The sequence below is a fragment of the Kogia breviceps genome, chromosome 2 (genome assembly GCF_026419965.1).
Source record: "Kogia breviceps isolate mKogBre1 chromosome 2, mKogBre1 haplotype 1, whole genome shotgun sequence".
NCBI lineage: Eukaryota > Metazoa > Chordata > Mammalia > Artiodactyla > Physeteridae > Kogia > Kogia breviceps.
Window position 1 is genome coordinate 55,038,903 of NC_081311.1, and position 17,345 is coordinate 55,056,247.

Here is a 17,345-nt window from a genome sequence, read left to right on the forward strand (position 1 = left end):
GGAATCTTGGCGGGGACTGCGAGCATTTCCTCCCGGGCGGGCCGGCGCGATCCCGGGGAGGGCGGGGAGGGCGGCAGCGGGCAGACGCGGCGCTGCGCTCGGCCAGCCGGCAGCATGCGGCCCCTGCTCTGCGCGCTGGCCGGGCTTGCCCTGCTCCGCGCCTCGGGTGCCTTCACCGGTGAGTGGGGCCCGGGCGCGGGGCGAGGGTCGGGGAGACCGCGGACCGCGAGGAAGGAGCAGGAGAGAGGGAGGGAAGACGGAGGGAGATGGGAACGAAGCCAGATGGAGAGGGATGGAGAAGGAGGGAGATGCAGGGAGGGAGAGAGATAGAAAGATGGTGAGAGAAATTGGAGAGAAAGATGGAGACAAAAAAGGCAGAGAGATAAAGGCAGAGGAACAGAGAGAATTACAAAGGAGAGAGAGAAGAATACAGAGAGCAAGGGAGAAGCTGGGACAGAAACAAACTTTGGAGGTAGACAGATGGGTCTGAACTATGAATGAGGATAGAGAGAAAAAGGAGTTTGAGAGGCAAATGGAACAAGAGGGAAGGAAATAGAGGAGCTAAAATGGCAAGAGAAAGGGGGTGGGGGAGAGAGAAAGGGTAAGAGGATACTGAGGAAGAGAGGCAGATTTGAGAGAGACAAAAAAGGAGGGAGGGAGTGGAGAAACCCATTGCCCCAGGTCGACAGGAAAGAGAGGAGGAGACCAGAATCACAAGGTGGATGGTCAAGTCTGCAGGGTGGGGCAGCCCCCGGCTCCCCACTCTCCAGACCAGCCCTGCCCAGAGGGTCTGGTTTTCTTGGGGAATTTCCTGGGAAGCTGAGCTCCAACAGGCAGAGGACGCAGGCCTGGCCCAGCACAGCCAGTCAGGGCCCAGGCAGGCGGCCCCTGGAGGCCACGGCTTTACCTGCCATGTGGTCTGAGGGGCTTCTGCAGGCTGTGGAGGAGGCCAGTTGTCAGCCTTTCGGAGAGCTTCCCCGAGGGCCTGAGCTGCCTTGGGTGGGTGGGGAGGAGGCTGCGGGAGGGAGGGGCCCTCTTGGGTGCTCCACTGGCTGGGTTCCTTGCCGTGCCCTGTTCCTTCTACCCTTCCCTGACAGCAGCCTTAGTGCTGCCCCTTCACAGGTGAGGCTCGGACAGGTGGCTGCAGATGGACTTACTGTGTGCACAGGTGTTCCTTCCACCACCCCAAGACTGCACTTTATACAGCACTTTACAAGCCATGTTCCCATTTACCCAAGGTCTCTTGCTGGCCTCAACCAGAGGCAGCTGATGCCCATCCCAGTTGTACGGGCGAGGGGAAGGCTCAGTCTCTCCAGGCATCCAGGGACCCTGCCCCCTCAGCCAGGCCCTTGTCCACACTTAAGGCTGCTCCCCCATCGACCTGGAGCCGGTGGCTGTGAGTCACCCTGCCCTGTATTAAGATGGAAGCTCCCCTGACTCCTGGCCCAGCCCCTTTCAGGCACAGGGAACTGTGGGAGTGAGCATCCAGGGAAAGGGTTGAGGCCAGTCTTGATCCTAGGCAGCCCCTGGCTGAGTGAACTTGGGTGAGTCATGTTACCTCTCTGAAGCTATTTCCTCTTCTGTAACGTGGGGAGAATGGTACCCACCAGCAGAGCTGGATGAAAGGGAAGTACCCAGCACACATTGGCTCCTTCCCTCGTCCCCTCGGACAGCTCCACTGAGCTCTCTGAGGCCCAGTTCTCCACTGGGGTTGGCTAAGGAGGACCAACAACCCTTTCCTTACAGGCTGCGTGAGGAGTGGCTGGGACCATGCAGCACACAGCCCAGCCCAGGTGCTGTCCTTTTTCCATGCCTCCCTGCCTCCCCACCCCGCCCCATCTTGCTGGAGCCCCCACCTCCAGGAGCTGAGGGGACAAAGCCGAGTCTGTGCTCCCCAAGAGGGAGGAGCTGGTCGCCCACAGTGGCAGACTTTTTGTGGCCCCTTTAGCTATGACTGGTATATACATTTTAGCTTAAAGCCATTTTTAAACATTATTTTCCTCCTGATCATCCTCACTGCTCCAGATTAAGAAAAAAAAAAGGAGAGTATAAACATATTAATGTAATTTCACACTGAGTTCACACAGTTTTGTGTATAACCTTTCAGACTTCAGACAGTATACCATGGTTTTTCTTAACTGTTGAGTATCAAATCTGTTGGATATAAACACAGAATAGAGACCTAGAGATTGTCACACTGAGTGAAGTAAGTCAGACAGAGAAAGACAAATATGATATTGCTTATATGCGGAATCTAAAAAAAATGATAAAAATGAACTTATTTACAAAACAGAAACAGACTCAGACTTAGAGAATGAACTTATGGTTGGGAGGTGGGGGAGGGATACTTAGGGAGTTTGGGAGTGACATGTACGTACTCTGCTGTATTTAAAATGGATACCCGGAGGCTTCCCTGGTGGCGCAGTGGTTGAGAGTCCGCCTGCCGATGCAGGGGACACGGGTTCGTGCCCCGGTCTGGGAGGATCCCACATGCCACGGAGCAGCTGGGCCCGCGAGCCATGGTCGCTGAGCCTGTGCGTCCGGAGCCTGTGCTCCGCAGCGGGAGAGGCCACAACAGTGAGAGGCCCGCCTACCACAAAAAAAAAAAATAAAAATAGAAAAACAAAATAAAATGGATACCCAACAAGGACCTATTGTACAGCACAGGGAACACTGCTCAGTATTATGTAACAACCTAAATGGGAAAAGAATTTGAAAAAGAATAATAAAAAAAAAAAGAATAGTATAGTGCACCCCCATGTGCCCATCACTCTGTTTCAACAAGAATGGATTCCTGACAGATCTGGATTCATCTATCATCCCCACCTTCTCTCCCCTCCCTCAGATTATTTTAAAGGAAATTCCAGGCATTATATATTTTTATCTGTAAGTATTGCCTTACGTATTTCTAAAAGATAAATAATCTTTTAATAACAATACCATTATTACTCCGTAAAAATGGACAATAATTCCATAACGTCATCAAATATCCAATCAGCGTTCAACTGTCCCTGATTGTGTGATGTTTTTATATTTGGTTTGTTTGATCCAAATAAGGTACACACATTGCTTTTGGTTGATATATCTGTTAAGTTTCCTTTAGTAAGTTTTAAGTTTCTTTCATAAGTTCTTTTTCCCCCTCTCTTTTCCTTAAAATTTATTTGTTGAAGAAACTGGGTTGTTAGTCTTATAAAGTTTTTCCCATTTAAATTTTAGCTGATTGCATCCCCCAGGTGTCATTTAAATTGTTCTCTCCCATGTATTGTCTATAAACTGGTAGTTAGATCTAGAAGCTTCAGCTAATTCCAGTTAGACAGTTTTTTTGCAAGAATACTTTAAGATGGTTTATTGCTTTAATTTTCATTTCTTTGATTACTACCAAGGTTGGATTTTTCTTCGAAGGCATATTGGTCATTTCTTCTAATTCTTGTGAATTGTCTTAGACTTTTCCATCGCGATACTGGGATTTTTTCATATCGATCTATAAAAGTTCTTTATGTGTTGAGTGAAGCAGACTGTTTTGTGCTACTTGTAGAGAATTTTTTTTTTTTTTAAGTTAAGGCTTCAGTTGAGTTCCTTTCCTATTTTGCTATCAGAGGGATATCAAGTCCTAGAGCCCAGTCCTATTGGCCATTCTCACCCATGCCTTGGGGCCCACGGGGGGAAGCTCTCACTGTCCACCACCATTCCGGGTCTCTGTGGACGTCTGTCTTCCATTGGGATTCTGCTTTCTGCTTTGGGTAGAAGAGGAAGATGCTGAAGGGCTATGGTGAGGATCACTGCATTTCTTCTTACAAAAATGAATGTTGTGGGGAGTGAACCTCTCAAAGACAATTTGATCCAACGTACACAGTTGGGCTCTTGTTGGGCCTCAGGACAGGTGCAAAGATGTCATGTGTATAGGTCCCCTTTGCCCCATTCCTGTCTAGCCCCTCATTTTACAAAGGAGGCAGCTGAGGCCCCCAAGATAGGAGGCCCTTAACTCATCACAGAACTGCCAGAACATAGTATAGACAGTGTCTTACAGGTAGGATTCAAATCCTGTCCCCACTACCTACTAGTAGTGTAGTCTTGGGCATGTTACTCAACCTCTTTGATCTTTGGTTTTCTAATCTATAAAAAACTGATAAGTAAGAGTACTGAGCTCACAGATAGAATTAAATGAGTTAATTCATGTAAGCATTCAACAAAAAGCTTGGCCCATAATAACTATCACAAATTGACAGTAGCTTCAAATATAGAGTATGGTTCTGCCCATTCTAAAGGTGAAGAAACTAAGGATCCAGCAAGTGGGATTGGCTTGTAACAGAGCCCAGAGAGCCTGGTCAGCCCTGAGCCCTCTGTGTGCTTGTTGGAGAAGCCCCTCCCAAGCATCCCTTGGACCCCTGCACAGGTATAGTCCTAGAGCAGATGCCTCCCCATCTTGAGGAGACCTGGTCAGAGTGATCTAGCAAAGAGCACTGGCTCCAGGTCTCCGGAGAGGCAGGGCTGCAGGGGCTTTCACTGACCAGCTTAGTCTCCAGTCCACCTGGTGAATAACCTACATGGCATTTGCACATCATCTGGCAGTTCCAAGGCAACTTCAAGTGCAGGATCCCCTTGGATCAACACAGCAGTCCCACCAAGTAGACAGAGCAGGGCAGATCCCTCACAGATGAAACTGAGTCAGAGGCAAAGAACACAGTTCAGTGGAGGTGGGACCGTGCCTCTGATTCCCCAACTTGTGTTCTGTGCACAGCGTGTGGAGAGAGGTTTATCCTGGATGGCTTCCTAGACCTCAGCATGGTGGGGGTTTAGGAATGTTCTAGTACTTTATAACCCAGTGGATTATAAAACACTATATTCCAAGGTAGAAAGAATCTGGTTTCCTGGATGTGGTTTCCTGGATGGCCTTGGAGAGCGGAGCTGCCTGCCAGCCCTGACCATCTGCCAGTCCACCTCTGAACTGATACGTGAGAAAGAAATAAACACATGTGTGATTGAGGGGGGCTCTTTGTTGCAGCAGCTCAGCTTGTATCCTCACTTAACCAGACGCCGACCTCATTGGACTGACATTGGTAAGCTCTCAGAGTGATCGGCACGGCTCAAATCCACATCTGGAAAATGACCAGAGAACAAGGGAGACAGGACGTATCACTCCCAAAACAAAACAAAAATGTTCCTGAGCGTGTGAGCTCCCTCTTAGGGGGTTCAAGGGTGCCTCTTGTTTCAGCCAGAGCACATCCATAGACTAGAGTTCTTCATATAGTTGGGGTTTTTTTGGGGTTTTTTTGCGGTACATGGGCCTCTCACTGTTGTGGCCTCTCCCGTTGCGGAGCACAGGCTCCAGATGCGCAGGCTCAGCGGCCATGGCTCACGGGCCCAGCCACCCCGCGGCATGTGAGATTCTCCCAGACCGGGGCACGAACCCGCGTCTCCTGCATCGGCAGGCGGATTCTCAACCACTGCGCCACCAGGGAAGCCCATATAGAATTGTTTGAAAATAGTGTTCTTCTGATTAAAAAAATAAAAACAACCCACTGATGGTTTGGAATGAAGCACAAATTTTAATACAAATATCAAATGTGGTCAAACTTATTATACTATTATATTGACTGTGGTCAAATAGAATTAACCCCCAAGTGCCAAGTGTGGCTGGTCAAAGCAGCACCTTTCAGGGTCAGAAATCCTTTCAGTTGTGTGTGCCTTCTTAGCGTTCGGATCCAGAAACAAAAGGTCTCCTATGCCTGTCAGTGGTGGGGGTGGCGGGGGAGGCCCTGTGGCCATGTCCCTTTAACTGGAGAGGTTAGCCTGGTGCCTGCAGTGGGCCTCCCGTCTCCACTGGCAGCCTGCTCTCACCATGTTCCACCCACGCCCGCCATCCAGGGTGCACGTAGGCCCTGAGCGGAAGCCAGGCCAGAGAAAACAACCTTTTGCATCCAAGAAGGTCCGTTTCCCAACTGGCCAGGTCAGGGAGGGAGGGATCGAAGGAGGGAAGGGAGCACTGGGAACCACAGCCTGCGCCGCCCATGGTCAGTCGTGATGACCCTTCAGCTTCCCCCACTCTTCCTCCCGTCTGAGCTTCCCCAAAGCCCCGTGAAACTGGCGTTATCGTGAGCCCCTTTCTACTGGTGAGGAAGCACGAAGCAAAGGGAGTCCTTGCCCAGTTCTTGCCTTGCCGGAGCTTCTGGGCCAAGAAGCGACTTGTCCTTGACTCATCCTGGTTCGGTCTTTGTAGCTAAGTTTTGAGGCCTGAAAGACAAAGGCAAACCTTGGATGAGCTGCATCTGGCAGTGCCTCCGCCCCCCCGCCCCCAAACCGGGTTACAGAGGAGGCAGCAGAGGCTCAGGGAGAAGAAAGTTCCCACGGGCCCGCACCAATTCATGGCTGGAACGGAGGTCTGCAGTGTGTTTTCTGCCATCATGCGCTGAGGTCAATGCCATGAGCACCCGGCGGGGGGGGAGGGGGGGGCGGGCAGCAGTGCAGGGTGGCCTGGCTGTGGCCCAGCTCTCTCTCAGCAGCGCTGCTCGGGAGGCCTGGATGAGCTCACAGACAGTTGTGCGGTGCAGCCCAGGGCCCAGTTGTGTCCAGATGTGATGGATTAGTGCTGTGTGATGTGGAGAGCAACCTCAGCCCAGCCTCTTCCCTGGAGGGGTTTGGGAGCCAAGTGAGACCTCATCGCTGACACGTAGAGAACAGGATGTTTTAGGCTGAGGGAGGGAGCAGATTCATGTTGTTCGTGACTTAGAGAGCTGGCAGAGCCCCACTTGGCCGGCAGGGTCATGTTGCTTCCTCTTGGCCTAAGCTGGGAGGAGGGGGAAGAGTACTTTAGAGTCTGGGAGAGGGCAGGTGGGACTCAGGGGAAAGTCTCAGCCTAAGGCCCCTGGGCGGAGCTTGCAAAGGGTGTGTGTGGGCCTGGACCTAGACCCGGACAGACCCCCTCTTCCCAGACAGCCCTCTATTTGGGTGAAAACAGCTCTGCCTGCCCCCTCGAAGTCTTTTCTTTCTAGCTGAGCACCCCAGTATTTTCAGCTGACACAAAGGAGTCAAAATCTGGAGTCCCTTCACGGTGGCCCCCTTTAGCCCTGCCTCTGCCTATCAAAAGCCTTCTCGCAATGAATGGCCCAGGATGGAGCCCAGCCCGACAGGTGGGGTCTCTCAGACCACCCCCCACACCCATCCTGAACATTTTGTATCAATGTACGAAGCCCATGGCTTCTCCTTTGTGCTAACAACCCCATCAGAGAACTGGCTTTTATTATGGAAAATTTCAAACCATATATACAAAAGTAAAGAGAAGAGCAGAATTAACCCCACGTCCGCATCACCCAGTTTCAACAGTTACCAATCTCGGCCAATCTTGTTTGCTCAATACTCCCACCCATGCCTCCTCCCACTCCCAGGCCTGGATTATTTTGAAGTAAAGCCAAGACATCATAGCATTTTACCTGTAAATATTTTCAGTATAGATCTCTAAAAAGCTCCCTTTAAAAAAAGTAACCAAAGTTATAACATCCCCTCCCTCCCTAAAGTCAACAAGAAGACCATTGTTGTTGTTTTTTTAAATACTTACTTTTATTTTTTCTTTCGGTTGCATCAGGTCTTAGCTGCGGCACGCAGGATCTTTGTTGCGGTGCACAGGCTCTGTAGTTGTGGTGCGTGGGATCTGTAGTTTTGCGGCACGCAGGCTCTCTAGTTGAGACACACGAGCTCGGTAGTTGTGGCGTGCAGGCTTAGTAAGCCCCACGGCATGTGGGATCTTAGTTCCCCGACCGGGGATCGAACCCCCGTCCCCTGCATTGGAAGGTGGGTTCTTTACCACTGGACCGCCAGGAAAGTCCCAAGACCATTGTTTTTTTTGGGGGGGTTGTTATTTATTTATTTTTGGCTGCGTTGGGTCTTCGTTGGTGCATGCGGACTTTCTCTAGCTGTGGCGAGCAGGGGCTACTCTTCCTTGTGGTGCACGGGCTTCTCATTGTGGTGGCTTCTCTTGTTGCGGAGCGCAGGTTCTAGGCACGCGGGCTCAGTAGTTGTGGCTCACGGGCTCTAGAGCGCAGGCTCAGTAGTTGTGGCGCATGGGCTTAGTTGCTCCGCGGCATGTGGGATCTTCCCAGACCAGGGCTCAAACCCGTGTCCCCTGCATCGGCAGGTGGATTCTTAACTACTGCGCCACCAGGGAAGTCCACCATTGTTTTTTGAAGAGGTTTTTCTAAGTTCAGTGGATGGACATAATGAAGGGGAGAATGTAAAAACCCAAACTGTTCTCCACAAAAGATGCTCAGAGTGGAAGGAAGTTTTGCCCCTGCGCTTGGTTCTCACCCCTGAGTGGAAGAGCTGAGATCCAGAGAGAGTTGAGACCAGAGACTCTCAGGGCGTGGGGACTCTGGCAGAGCTCCAGAAGGCCAGCTGGCTGAGGTGGGGCCAGGGGAAGGCCAGGGTGCCTGCGGTCCAGTCGTTTGCTGAGTGTGTGATCTTAGACAAGTCACTCAGCCTTCAGAGTTATACATTCATCACCAGCAAAATGGCTCACTATCCTTACCTCAAGACCTGCCAACCTCCTGGGCAGCTTTATATGTCCTCTCGGGCAACCCGGCCAACATCGAGGTCTTACAAGAGTTTTGCATCTACAAAGATCAAGTCCAATAACTCCTAGCCCTGCTCTGCTTCAGATGCCCACAGCCTTGGTATTGTCACTGTGAAGCTGCTCTACCTCTAAAAGCTAAAATTGCAAAAAATATCCCTTATCACTTGTTCCATCTGTTACTCCCATCATCTCACTGAGATCTCCAGTGCCTTCAGCCACTCCATTTCTCCCAATTATTGGCCCTCTTATTGCCTTCTCCTTCCTTATTCAAGCTAGATGCCAGAGCTCGTCCCCTTAAGCCCTTGCTGGTCGAATCCTCAGTTCCTCTGCACTCTTGTTCTTCACCGCACTCATGTCACAGACTCCAAGGTTTCAGCTCATCAGCCATCTGTCTTTGCTGCTGACACCCACCTGCTGAGCTGCTGTGGGAGGGCTTCCTTGGGATGTCAGGTTGTTCTGCATCATCCTCCTGCCTTCCTCATTCTCCTCATCCCGTTTTGGGGCCCCCTCTTTATTCAAGCTTCTTACCCAGGGGCGTGCTGATACACTGGCTCCCGGAAAACAAACAAAAAAAGCATTTGTCAGTTTCCATGGTGGAAATACTTTCACCATGGCTCCCATTTTAGTGGCTGTGTCTAACAACCCACTCACAGAATTCCTGATAATACTTCACAACTCGCTCTCCTCTTTCCTAACCCTACATGAATTTTCAGCAGATGATTCCCCCTCTTACTTTACAGGGTGAACAGAGGCCATCAGGTGGGACTCACTCAACTTCTTGGCCCTTTAAGTAGAACTTTTTTACCCATTTCTGCTGCATTTCCTCTCTCTTCCTTCCACATGTGACCCCTACCCCCACCACCATTTCTGGATTCCTGTGGCCTCACATCTCTTCAGGAAATGCATTCTTTCAGTTCTCCTGGCTTCTTCCTGTCCTCAGGCTATAAGCATGGTTGGGTTTCTTCAATGCTTAAAAACCTGGAAACAACAATGATAAACACACACTTCTTTACGCCTTGTGATCTGATCGCTCTTCCTTCACAGCCAAGCTTCATGGAAATGTTTTCCAGGATCTTAGTTTCCTCCTCCGGACTTCCTTCCCTTCTCATCCCACTGCGACTAGACTTTGCTCTGTCGGCACCTCTCCACTAAAAGCGCTGGGATGGCATTCAGCATCGACTTGTCTGTTGCTCTGAGTCTTTATCTTGCTAGACCTCCACGCTGCTTTAGGCCATGCTGACTGCTTCATCTTTTTGAAAGCTCTTGGCTTCTCCTTGTTTCTGGGGCAGCATCCTCCTTTCTGTGTGTCCGTGTTCTCCAAGGACTCAGCCAACTCAGACACCCTGCAAGTTATCTCAGAGCCACCAACACTGCAACTTGAGCTCAAAACCCGGGCTCTAACACTTCTGGTGTGAAGGTTGGTGGTGTAAGGAACCAAGGAGGAGCCAACGTTGGGGAGGAAAATGATGTTGAACAAATTGAACCTCCGATCTTACGCTTACTAGCTCTGTGATGTTAGACGTATCATTTCACCTTTCTGTGCGTCAATTTCCTTATGTGTAAATTGGGGATAACAATTGGTTGTAGAGGTTGACTGAGTGAACACATTTGTTTAGCAGTCACTCCTGTCAGATGTTACAAACTGGTCACCAATGTCAATTACTATTACTAGAATATCTCCATGCATTTTCTTCCTCTCTTCCTATGGTTACTGCCTCCTTTCATCACTTCTTACGCTGATTACTGCGAATCTCTCCAATCCATTCTCTGTATTTAAAAAATTCACATATGACTGCATGACTCTCCTGTTAAAATAAACCCCAAAACAAGCATTGTGATTGGTTTATTAGGGCCTGGCTTTGTTTCCACGATCCACCTCTCCAGTCTCATCTCCCACCCACACTATACTTTCCAGCCACTACAGGCTTCTTGAGGGTTTGTGCACCGAGCCATGCTATTTCATTCCCATCTTTGCTCATTGCCGTTCCTTCTGGCTGAAACCTTTCCTTCCTTCCTTTTCTTACACAGTTCAGGCAGCACCTCCTTGAGGAAGCCAGCTCGGGTCTGTAGGAGACCATGGCCAAGTGAGTGACTGGGGCAGCCCTACACTCACACCCTGATCCACACTGGGCCTTCCTCTGCTTCTCTTTGGACTGTTTTTAGGACCCACCTTCCTTGAGCCCCATGTTTGCAGGAGTCTCTAATGTTACAGGGAAACCGAGGGCCCCACAATGACAAGACTTGTTTTCCTACAGCTGCTGAACCCTTCATCCCCTCCCGAGGAGACCCAGCTCAGACTGCAGGGTGTGACAGACGCATGGCTGTCCGTGGCCGGTTAGACGTCATAGAGGAGGTAATGAGGGTGACCTGAGAGGGCGTGCAGCTTCAGGACCACCTGCCAGGCTGGTGGCTTTGGAGGGTTCAGGCCAATCTTGCTTTGGAAAACTGGGGGAATCTGGGCCAATCCTGTTCCCTGGCCACTATGTTAAACATCTCCCTGCCCTACCTGGGCTGTTAAGCTGTCCAGCCCCAAACAGACCCTGCCTCCCCGGGACCTTGCTTCCCACCAGCCAGAGATCTCCCCATAATCACCGGATGAGAAGGTGGAAATTCAATTGCGGTGTTTTGTTACAGAGCCACGGTGTGTAACCTGGGGTCCTTAAACTTGTGTGGGGAAAAAAATTGCACTTCATTTTCACAAACCTTCAGCTGAGATTTAGCATCTTCATTCACTATAAATACAGACAACAAACTGCAGGAGTATTAACAGTACTGTGACTTTGTCAGCAATAGAAATCACAGATAATTTCATCCCATTATAGTCATTGTGAATATCTCAATATATTGTTTACTCTAATGAGTATGTCAAAATTTCAGTAGTTGTTAGACCTGGTGTTACTTAAATAAGTTAATAAATACATAAATGTTTATATCAAAATTTTTAATACGTTAATAATATTTTAATGCAGGTTATACCCTTGGAAATCCTGTATGTTTTAGTTTTTTCAGTGAAAGCATTTTTCTGATGGCGGTCTGTAGGTTTCACCAGACTGCTAATGGGGTTCATTTGCGAAAAAAGTTAAGAACCCTGAATGAAGAAAATTTCAAACTCCCAATACTGTCATTTGGCAGAATTGCCACCAGGGGGCGGGGCAACAAAAGGAATGTGAGCTCCCAGAGGTGACATCCTGAAAGGGAAAAAGGAATCCCAGAGTCCCTCCAAGCCCCAAACCAATGACTGGGTAAAAAAACCCCTGAGTGGCAGAGCCAGGAGCAGCCTTAGAGAGTGAGCTCCTAGGATTTTGTTATCTGGGGAACTGCAGGCAAGGGCAGAGCCTTAACCAAGAGGACCCAGGTCCCCTGGCACCCAGTTCTCTCCCCATTGCACCCTACTGGACTTCCAGGTGCTCCTTAGGATGTGGCTGATTAAGTGGGACTTGTCACCACTCTTGTCCTCTACTCCTCCCCCTCCTCCCCCAACTTCTCTCCTTGCTCTAGACGGTGGAGAAGACGGTGGAGCACCTAGAGGCAGAAGTGGAAGGCTTGCTGGCTCAGCTGGAGGAGCTGGCCTGGAATCTGCCCCCGGGCCCCTTCAGCCTGATCCCTGACCTCCTCGGAGAGGAGACGGTGAGCAGCTCAAGTAGCAGAGATGACAGCCTCCAGGGCTGGGCAGCAGGATGGGGACAGCTGCTCCACCCCCATGGTGTAGCATGGACAAGCCAGGGAGGCTCCAGCTTCTCCTTGGGACAGAAGTGGGAGGCATCCCCCCGCCCGGCTCACCCCAAGTGCTCTCTGCCCCCACCCCCGGGGTTGGTGCAGCCCAGCATCGGGTAAGGGCACCTGGAAGAGTTCCACTCTCAACACCACCCTGACTCAGATCAGCTGCCTCCTTCCCTGGCCATTTACACACGTCACAGGTCCTACCATCTCCCTTCTACTCCTCTGCTGCTACCAAACCCTATCAGGGAAGCCTGGCATCCCTCTGATTGGCAGTGGAGGGATTGCCACCTGCTCCCTTGAGCCCTGTGTCCTGGCACAGGGGTCCCCAGGGGACTGGGAGGGGAGGGCAGGCAGCCTTCAGCACCCTGTTTGCTCACTCCGAGGCCGCCCCCTTTCTTTCAGATCGCCTTTGAGCACCAGAGCAGGAGCCACCCAACAGCTGGCGGTGATACAACAGCTCTCCTCTGAGAACAGAGCTGTGCATTCTGGCCTGCCTTCCTCAGCCTTGTGCAAAATAAAAGCTACTCCTTTGGTCCCCTCTGTGTCTGCTGACAGTGACCCCTGCAGCCACAGCCCCTTCTCCATCTGCTCCCATGCGCTGAGGCTCACACCCCCTGCAGGCTCAGACCTGTACTTCCGCCCGCCTTATTTATAGGCGTGGACAGGGCAGGAGTTAGTTCAAGAGGTGAGGCTCCTGAGGCACACAATCGTAAGGCGACAGAGTGGAAGGGCCCTTTGAGTAAACCTGTTAACTCAAAATGTGGCCGTAGGTGAGCAACAGGGGTGTGAGTCACCTGGGAGCTTATCAAAAATGCAGAATTCGGGGCCCTCCCCAGACCTCCTGAATCAGAATCTACATTTTAATGAGATCCCCAGGGAATCTGTGTGCACATTAAAGTTTTAAAAAATGTTTCTGTTGAGATAAAATTCAAAATTTTAACCATTTAAAAGAGTACAAATTCAGTGGGTTCATAATCTTGTGTAGGCATCACCACCTTCTAATTCTCATCACCACCTTCTAATTCCAGAAATTTTCCTCACCCCCCCAAAGAAACCCTGTACCATTAAGCAGTCACCTCCCATTCCCCCTCCCATCCTCCCTTGGAAACCACTAATATTTCTGTCTCTGTGTACTTGCCTATGCTGGACATTTCATATAAATGGAATCATACAAAAGTCAGACACAAAGCCTATTGTGTTTAACTTTTTCTCGCTTAGCATAATGTTTTCAAGGTTCGTCCATGTTGTAGCATGTCAGTACTTCGTTCCTATTTATGCTGAATAATAATATTCCATTTTATGGATATATTACATTTTATTCATCCATTCATCAAATCAGTGGATATTTGGGTTGTTTGAACTTTTTGGCTATTATGAATAAAGCTAACATTCATGTGTAAGTTTGTGTGGATATATGTTTTCATTTCTTTTGGGTCTATAATTAAGGATGAAATTGCTGAGTCAAATAGTAACTCTATGTTAAGTTTTTGAAGAACAACCAAACTGTTTTTGCATAGCAACTGTACCAGTTTACATTCCTGCCAGCAATGTATACATAAGGTTTTCAATTTTTCCTTATCCTCTCCTACACGTCTTATTGATTATAGGCATCACACTAGGTGTGAAGTGGTTATCTCGTGGTTTTAAGTTGCATTTACCTAATGACTAGTGATGCCGAGCATCTTTTCATGTGTTTGTCGGCCACTTGTATGTCTTTTTTGGAGGAAGGTCTATTCAAATCCTTTGCCCATTTTAAAAACCAAGTTGTCTTTTTGCTGTTGAGTTGTAAGAGTTCTTTATGTATTGTGGATACTAGGTTTTTATCAGATATATGATTTACAAATGTTTTCTCTCATTTTCTGGGTTGTCTTTTTATTTTCTTTATAGTGTCCTTTGAAACAACAGTTTTGATGAAATCCAATTTATCTATTTTTGTTGTTTTTGTTGCTTGTTGTTTTGGTGTCATATCTAAGAATCCACTGCCACATCCAAGGTTATGAATCGTTTAATTCTGTCTTCTAAGATTTTTATAGCTTTAGCTCTTATATTTAGTTTTTTAAATCTATTTTAGGTTAATGTTTGTATGTGGTGTGAGGTGGGGATTCAGCTTCATTACTTGCACTTAGTTGAAGAGAATATTCTTTCCCCACTGAACGGTCCTGGCACCCTGTCAAAAATCATTTGAGCATAACGTTTAGGTTTACTTCTCAATTCTATCCCATGGTTCTGTATGTCTGTCTTTATGCCAGTATCACACTGAATTACTATAGCTTTGTGGTAAGTTTTAAAATTAAGAAGTATGAGTTCCCTGACTTTTTTGTTCTTTTCCAAGACTGTTTTGGCTATTTGAGGAACAGTTCCTTGCAATTCCATATGAATTTTAGGATCAGCCTGTCCACATCAGCAAAAGGCAGTTGGAATTTTGATATGGATTAGATTGAATCTGTAGATCAATTTTTAGAGTATTGCCATCTCCACAATACTAAGTCTTCCAATCCATGAGCACAGGATATTTTGTATTTTTTGTATTTTTCAGTGTATAAGTCTTACACCACCTTGGTTAAATTTATCCTTAAGTATTTTATTCCTTTTGCAATGATTGTAAATGGAATTGTTTTCTTAATTTTACTTTCAGATTGTTCATTGCTAGTGCATGGATATATAAATGACTTTTTTGGTTCATCACATATCCTATCCTGCAACTTTGCTGAATTTGTTTACTAGCTCTAATGGGTTTTGTGTGGATATTTTAGGATTTTCTATATTTAAGATTATGTAATCTGTGAATAGAGTTTTACTTCTTACTTTCCAATCTGGATGCCTTTTATTTCTTTTTCTTGCCTAATTACCCTGGCTATAACTTTCAATACAATGTTGAGTAGTAGTGGCAATAGCAGACATCTTTGTCTTGTTCTTGATCTCAAGGAAAAGCTTTTATTTTTTCACCATTGGGTATGCTTTTCATAGATGCCCTTTATTTCAGGTTGATAGATTTTCCTTCTGTTTTTAGTTTCTTAGGTTTATTATTATTATATGTGAAAAGATGTTGGGTTTTCTCAAATGCTTTTTCTGCATCAATTGAGATCATCATGTAGCTTTTATCCCCCTTCATTCTGTCAATATGTATTACATTGATTTATTTTTTACATATTGAATGCTCCTTGTATTCCTTCGATAAATCCCACTTGGTCATGCTGGATAATCCTTGTAATATACTGCTAGATTCAGTCTGATAGTATTTCACTGAGGTTTTTTGCACATTTCTTGTGGCTTTGGTATCAGGGTAATACTGGCCTCACAGAATGAGGAAGTGTTTCCCCCTCTATTTGGGGGAAAAGAGTTTGAGAAGGATTGGGGTTACTTTTTCCTTAAATGTTTGATAGAATTCACCAGTGAAGGCTCCTGGTTCTGGATTTTTCCTCTTTGGGAGTTTTTGATTACTGATCTCTTCTTATAGGTCTATCCAGACTTTCTCAATTTCTTCTTGAGTCAAATTTCAGACTTTGTGTGTTTCTAGGAATTTCCCCGTTTCATCTAGGTTATCTAATATGTTGGCATACAGTTGTTAACAGTATTTTCTTATAATCCTTTATTTTACTTCTATGAAGCTGTTAGTAATGTCCTTTCATTTCTGATTTTAGTAATTGAGTCTCCTCTCTCCTTCTTTCTTTCTGTCGGTTTAAAGGTTTGTTAATTTTGTTGATCTTTTTGAAGAAGCTTTTGTTTGTTTTATTGATTCTATTGTTTTTCTAGTCTCTATTTTGCTTATCTGCACTCTAATCTTAATTATTTCCTTCTTTCTGGTTGCTTTGGGTTTAGTTTGCTCTTCTTTTTCTAATTCCTTAAAGTGGGAGGTTAGGCTACTGATTTGAGGGGTTTTTTTCTTTTTTAATGTAGGCATTTACAGCTATAGATTTCCCTCTGAGCACTGCTTTCACTGCATCCCATAAATTTGGGGCTTTCATTTTAATTAATCTCAAAATGTTTCTCAATTTCTCATTTCTTTAACTCATTGTTTTTTTTTTTTTTTAAGTATGCTTAGTTTTCACCTACTTGTAAAATTTCCAGATTTCCTCCTGATATTTATTTTAAATTTCATTCCACTGTGGTCATAGTATCAATACTCTGTATGGTTTGAATCTTCTAAAATTTATTTAGATTCTTTTGTGGTCTATCTGGAGAATTTTCCATGTGCACTTAAGAAGAATGCATATTCTCTTGTTGGGTGAACAGTTCTATATATGTCTGTTAGGTCTAGTTGATTTATAGTGCGGTTCAAGTTTTGTTTCCTTGTTTATCTTTTGTCTAACTTTTCTATCCAATAGGGAAAGTGAAGTGTTGAAGTCTCCAACTATTATTGTTGGACTGTTTCTCCCTTCAATTGTCAGTCTGTTTCAAACTTTCTGGGGATCTATTGTTAGATGCATATATGTTTATAATTGTTATATCTTGATGGGTTAACCATTTTATTAGGATATAATGTCCTTTGCCAATCTCTGCCTCTTAATTGGAGCATTTACTCCATTTATATTTAAAGTAATTACTAATAAATAAAGAGTCGTACCATTTTGTTATTTGTTTTATATGTTGTAATTTTTTGGCTCCTTAATTCCTCCATTATTGCCACATTTTATGTTAGATGGTTTCAAGTGTACCACTTGATTCCTTCTTTCTTTTACTATTTTTGTTATTTTCTGGGATTACATTAACATCTTAATTTATAAGTCCAGTTTGAATTAATACCAAGTTTCAATAGTATACAAAAGCTTTGTCTTTCTATATATGTTCTATATAGCTCCATCACCTGCCTTTAATGTTGCTATTGTCACAAATCATGTCCTTATACATTTTGTGCCCATCAACATAGTGTTATAATCCTTGTTTGATGCAATTATCTTTTAAGTCATTGAGGAAAAAAAGAAGTGCTACGAGCCAAAAAATATATATTAATACTGATGTTTATAATTACCTATGTTTATCTTTACCAATATTTCATTTCTTCAGGTGGATTTGAATTACTGTCCAGTATCCTTTCATTTCAGTTTGAAGGACTTTCTTTAGC

General features: G+C 46.3%; 1 protein-coding gene and 1 long non-coding RNA gene across 2 annotated transcripts; one reads left to right on the top strand and one right to left on the bottom strand.

Moving 5' to 3' along the window:
• Positions 1-13: 13 nt before the first annotated feature.
• PLAC9 (placenta associated 9) lies at positions 14-13,683 on the top strand. The gene is made up of 4 exons (XM_059054286.2): positions 14-178; positions 10,819-10,916; positions 12,062-12,190; positions 12,686-13,683. Exons 1-4 carry the CDS (start codon positions 115-117, stop codon positions 12,749-12,751), a joined length of 357 nt encoding a protein of 118 aa, XP_058910269.1. The 5' UTR covers positions 14-114; the 3' UTR covers positions 12,752-13,683.
• LOC136793540 (uncharacterized) lies at positions 5,527-11,343 on the bottom strand. Its single transcript, XR_010838919.1, has 3 exons — positions 7,553-11,343; positions 6,357-6,784; positions 5,527-6,231 (listed from the first exon to the last, which is right to left on the bottom strand). It is a non-coding gene; the product is annotated as an uncharacterized lncRNA (long non-coding RNA).
• Positions 13,684-17,345: the final 3,662 nt, after the last annotated feature.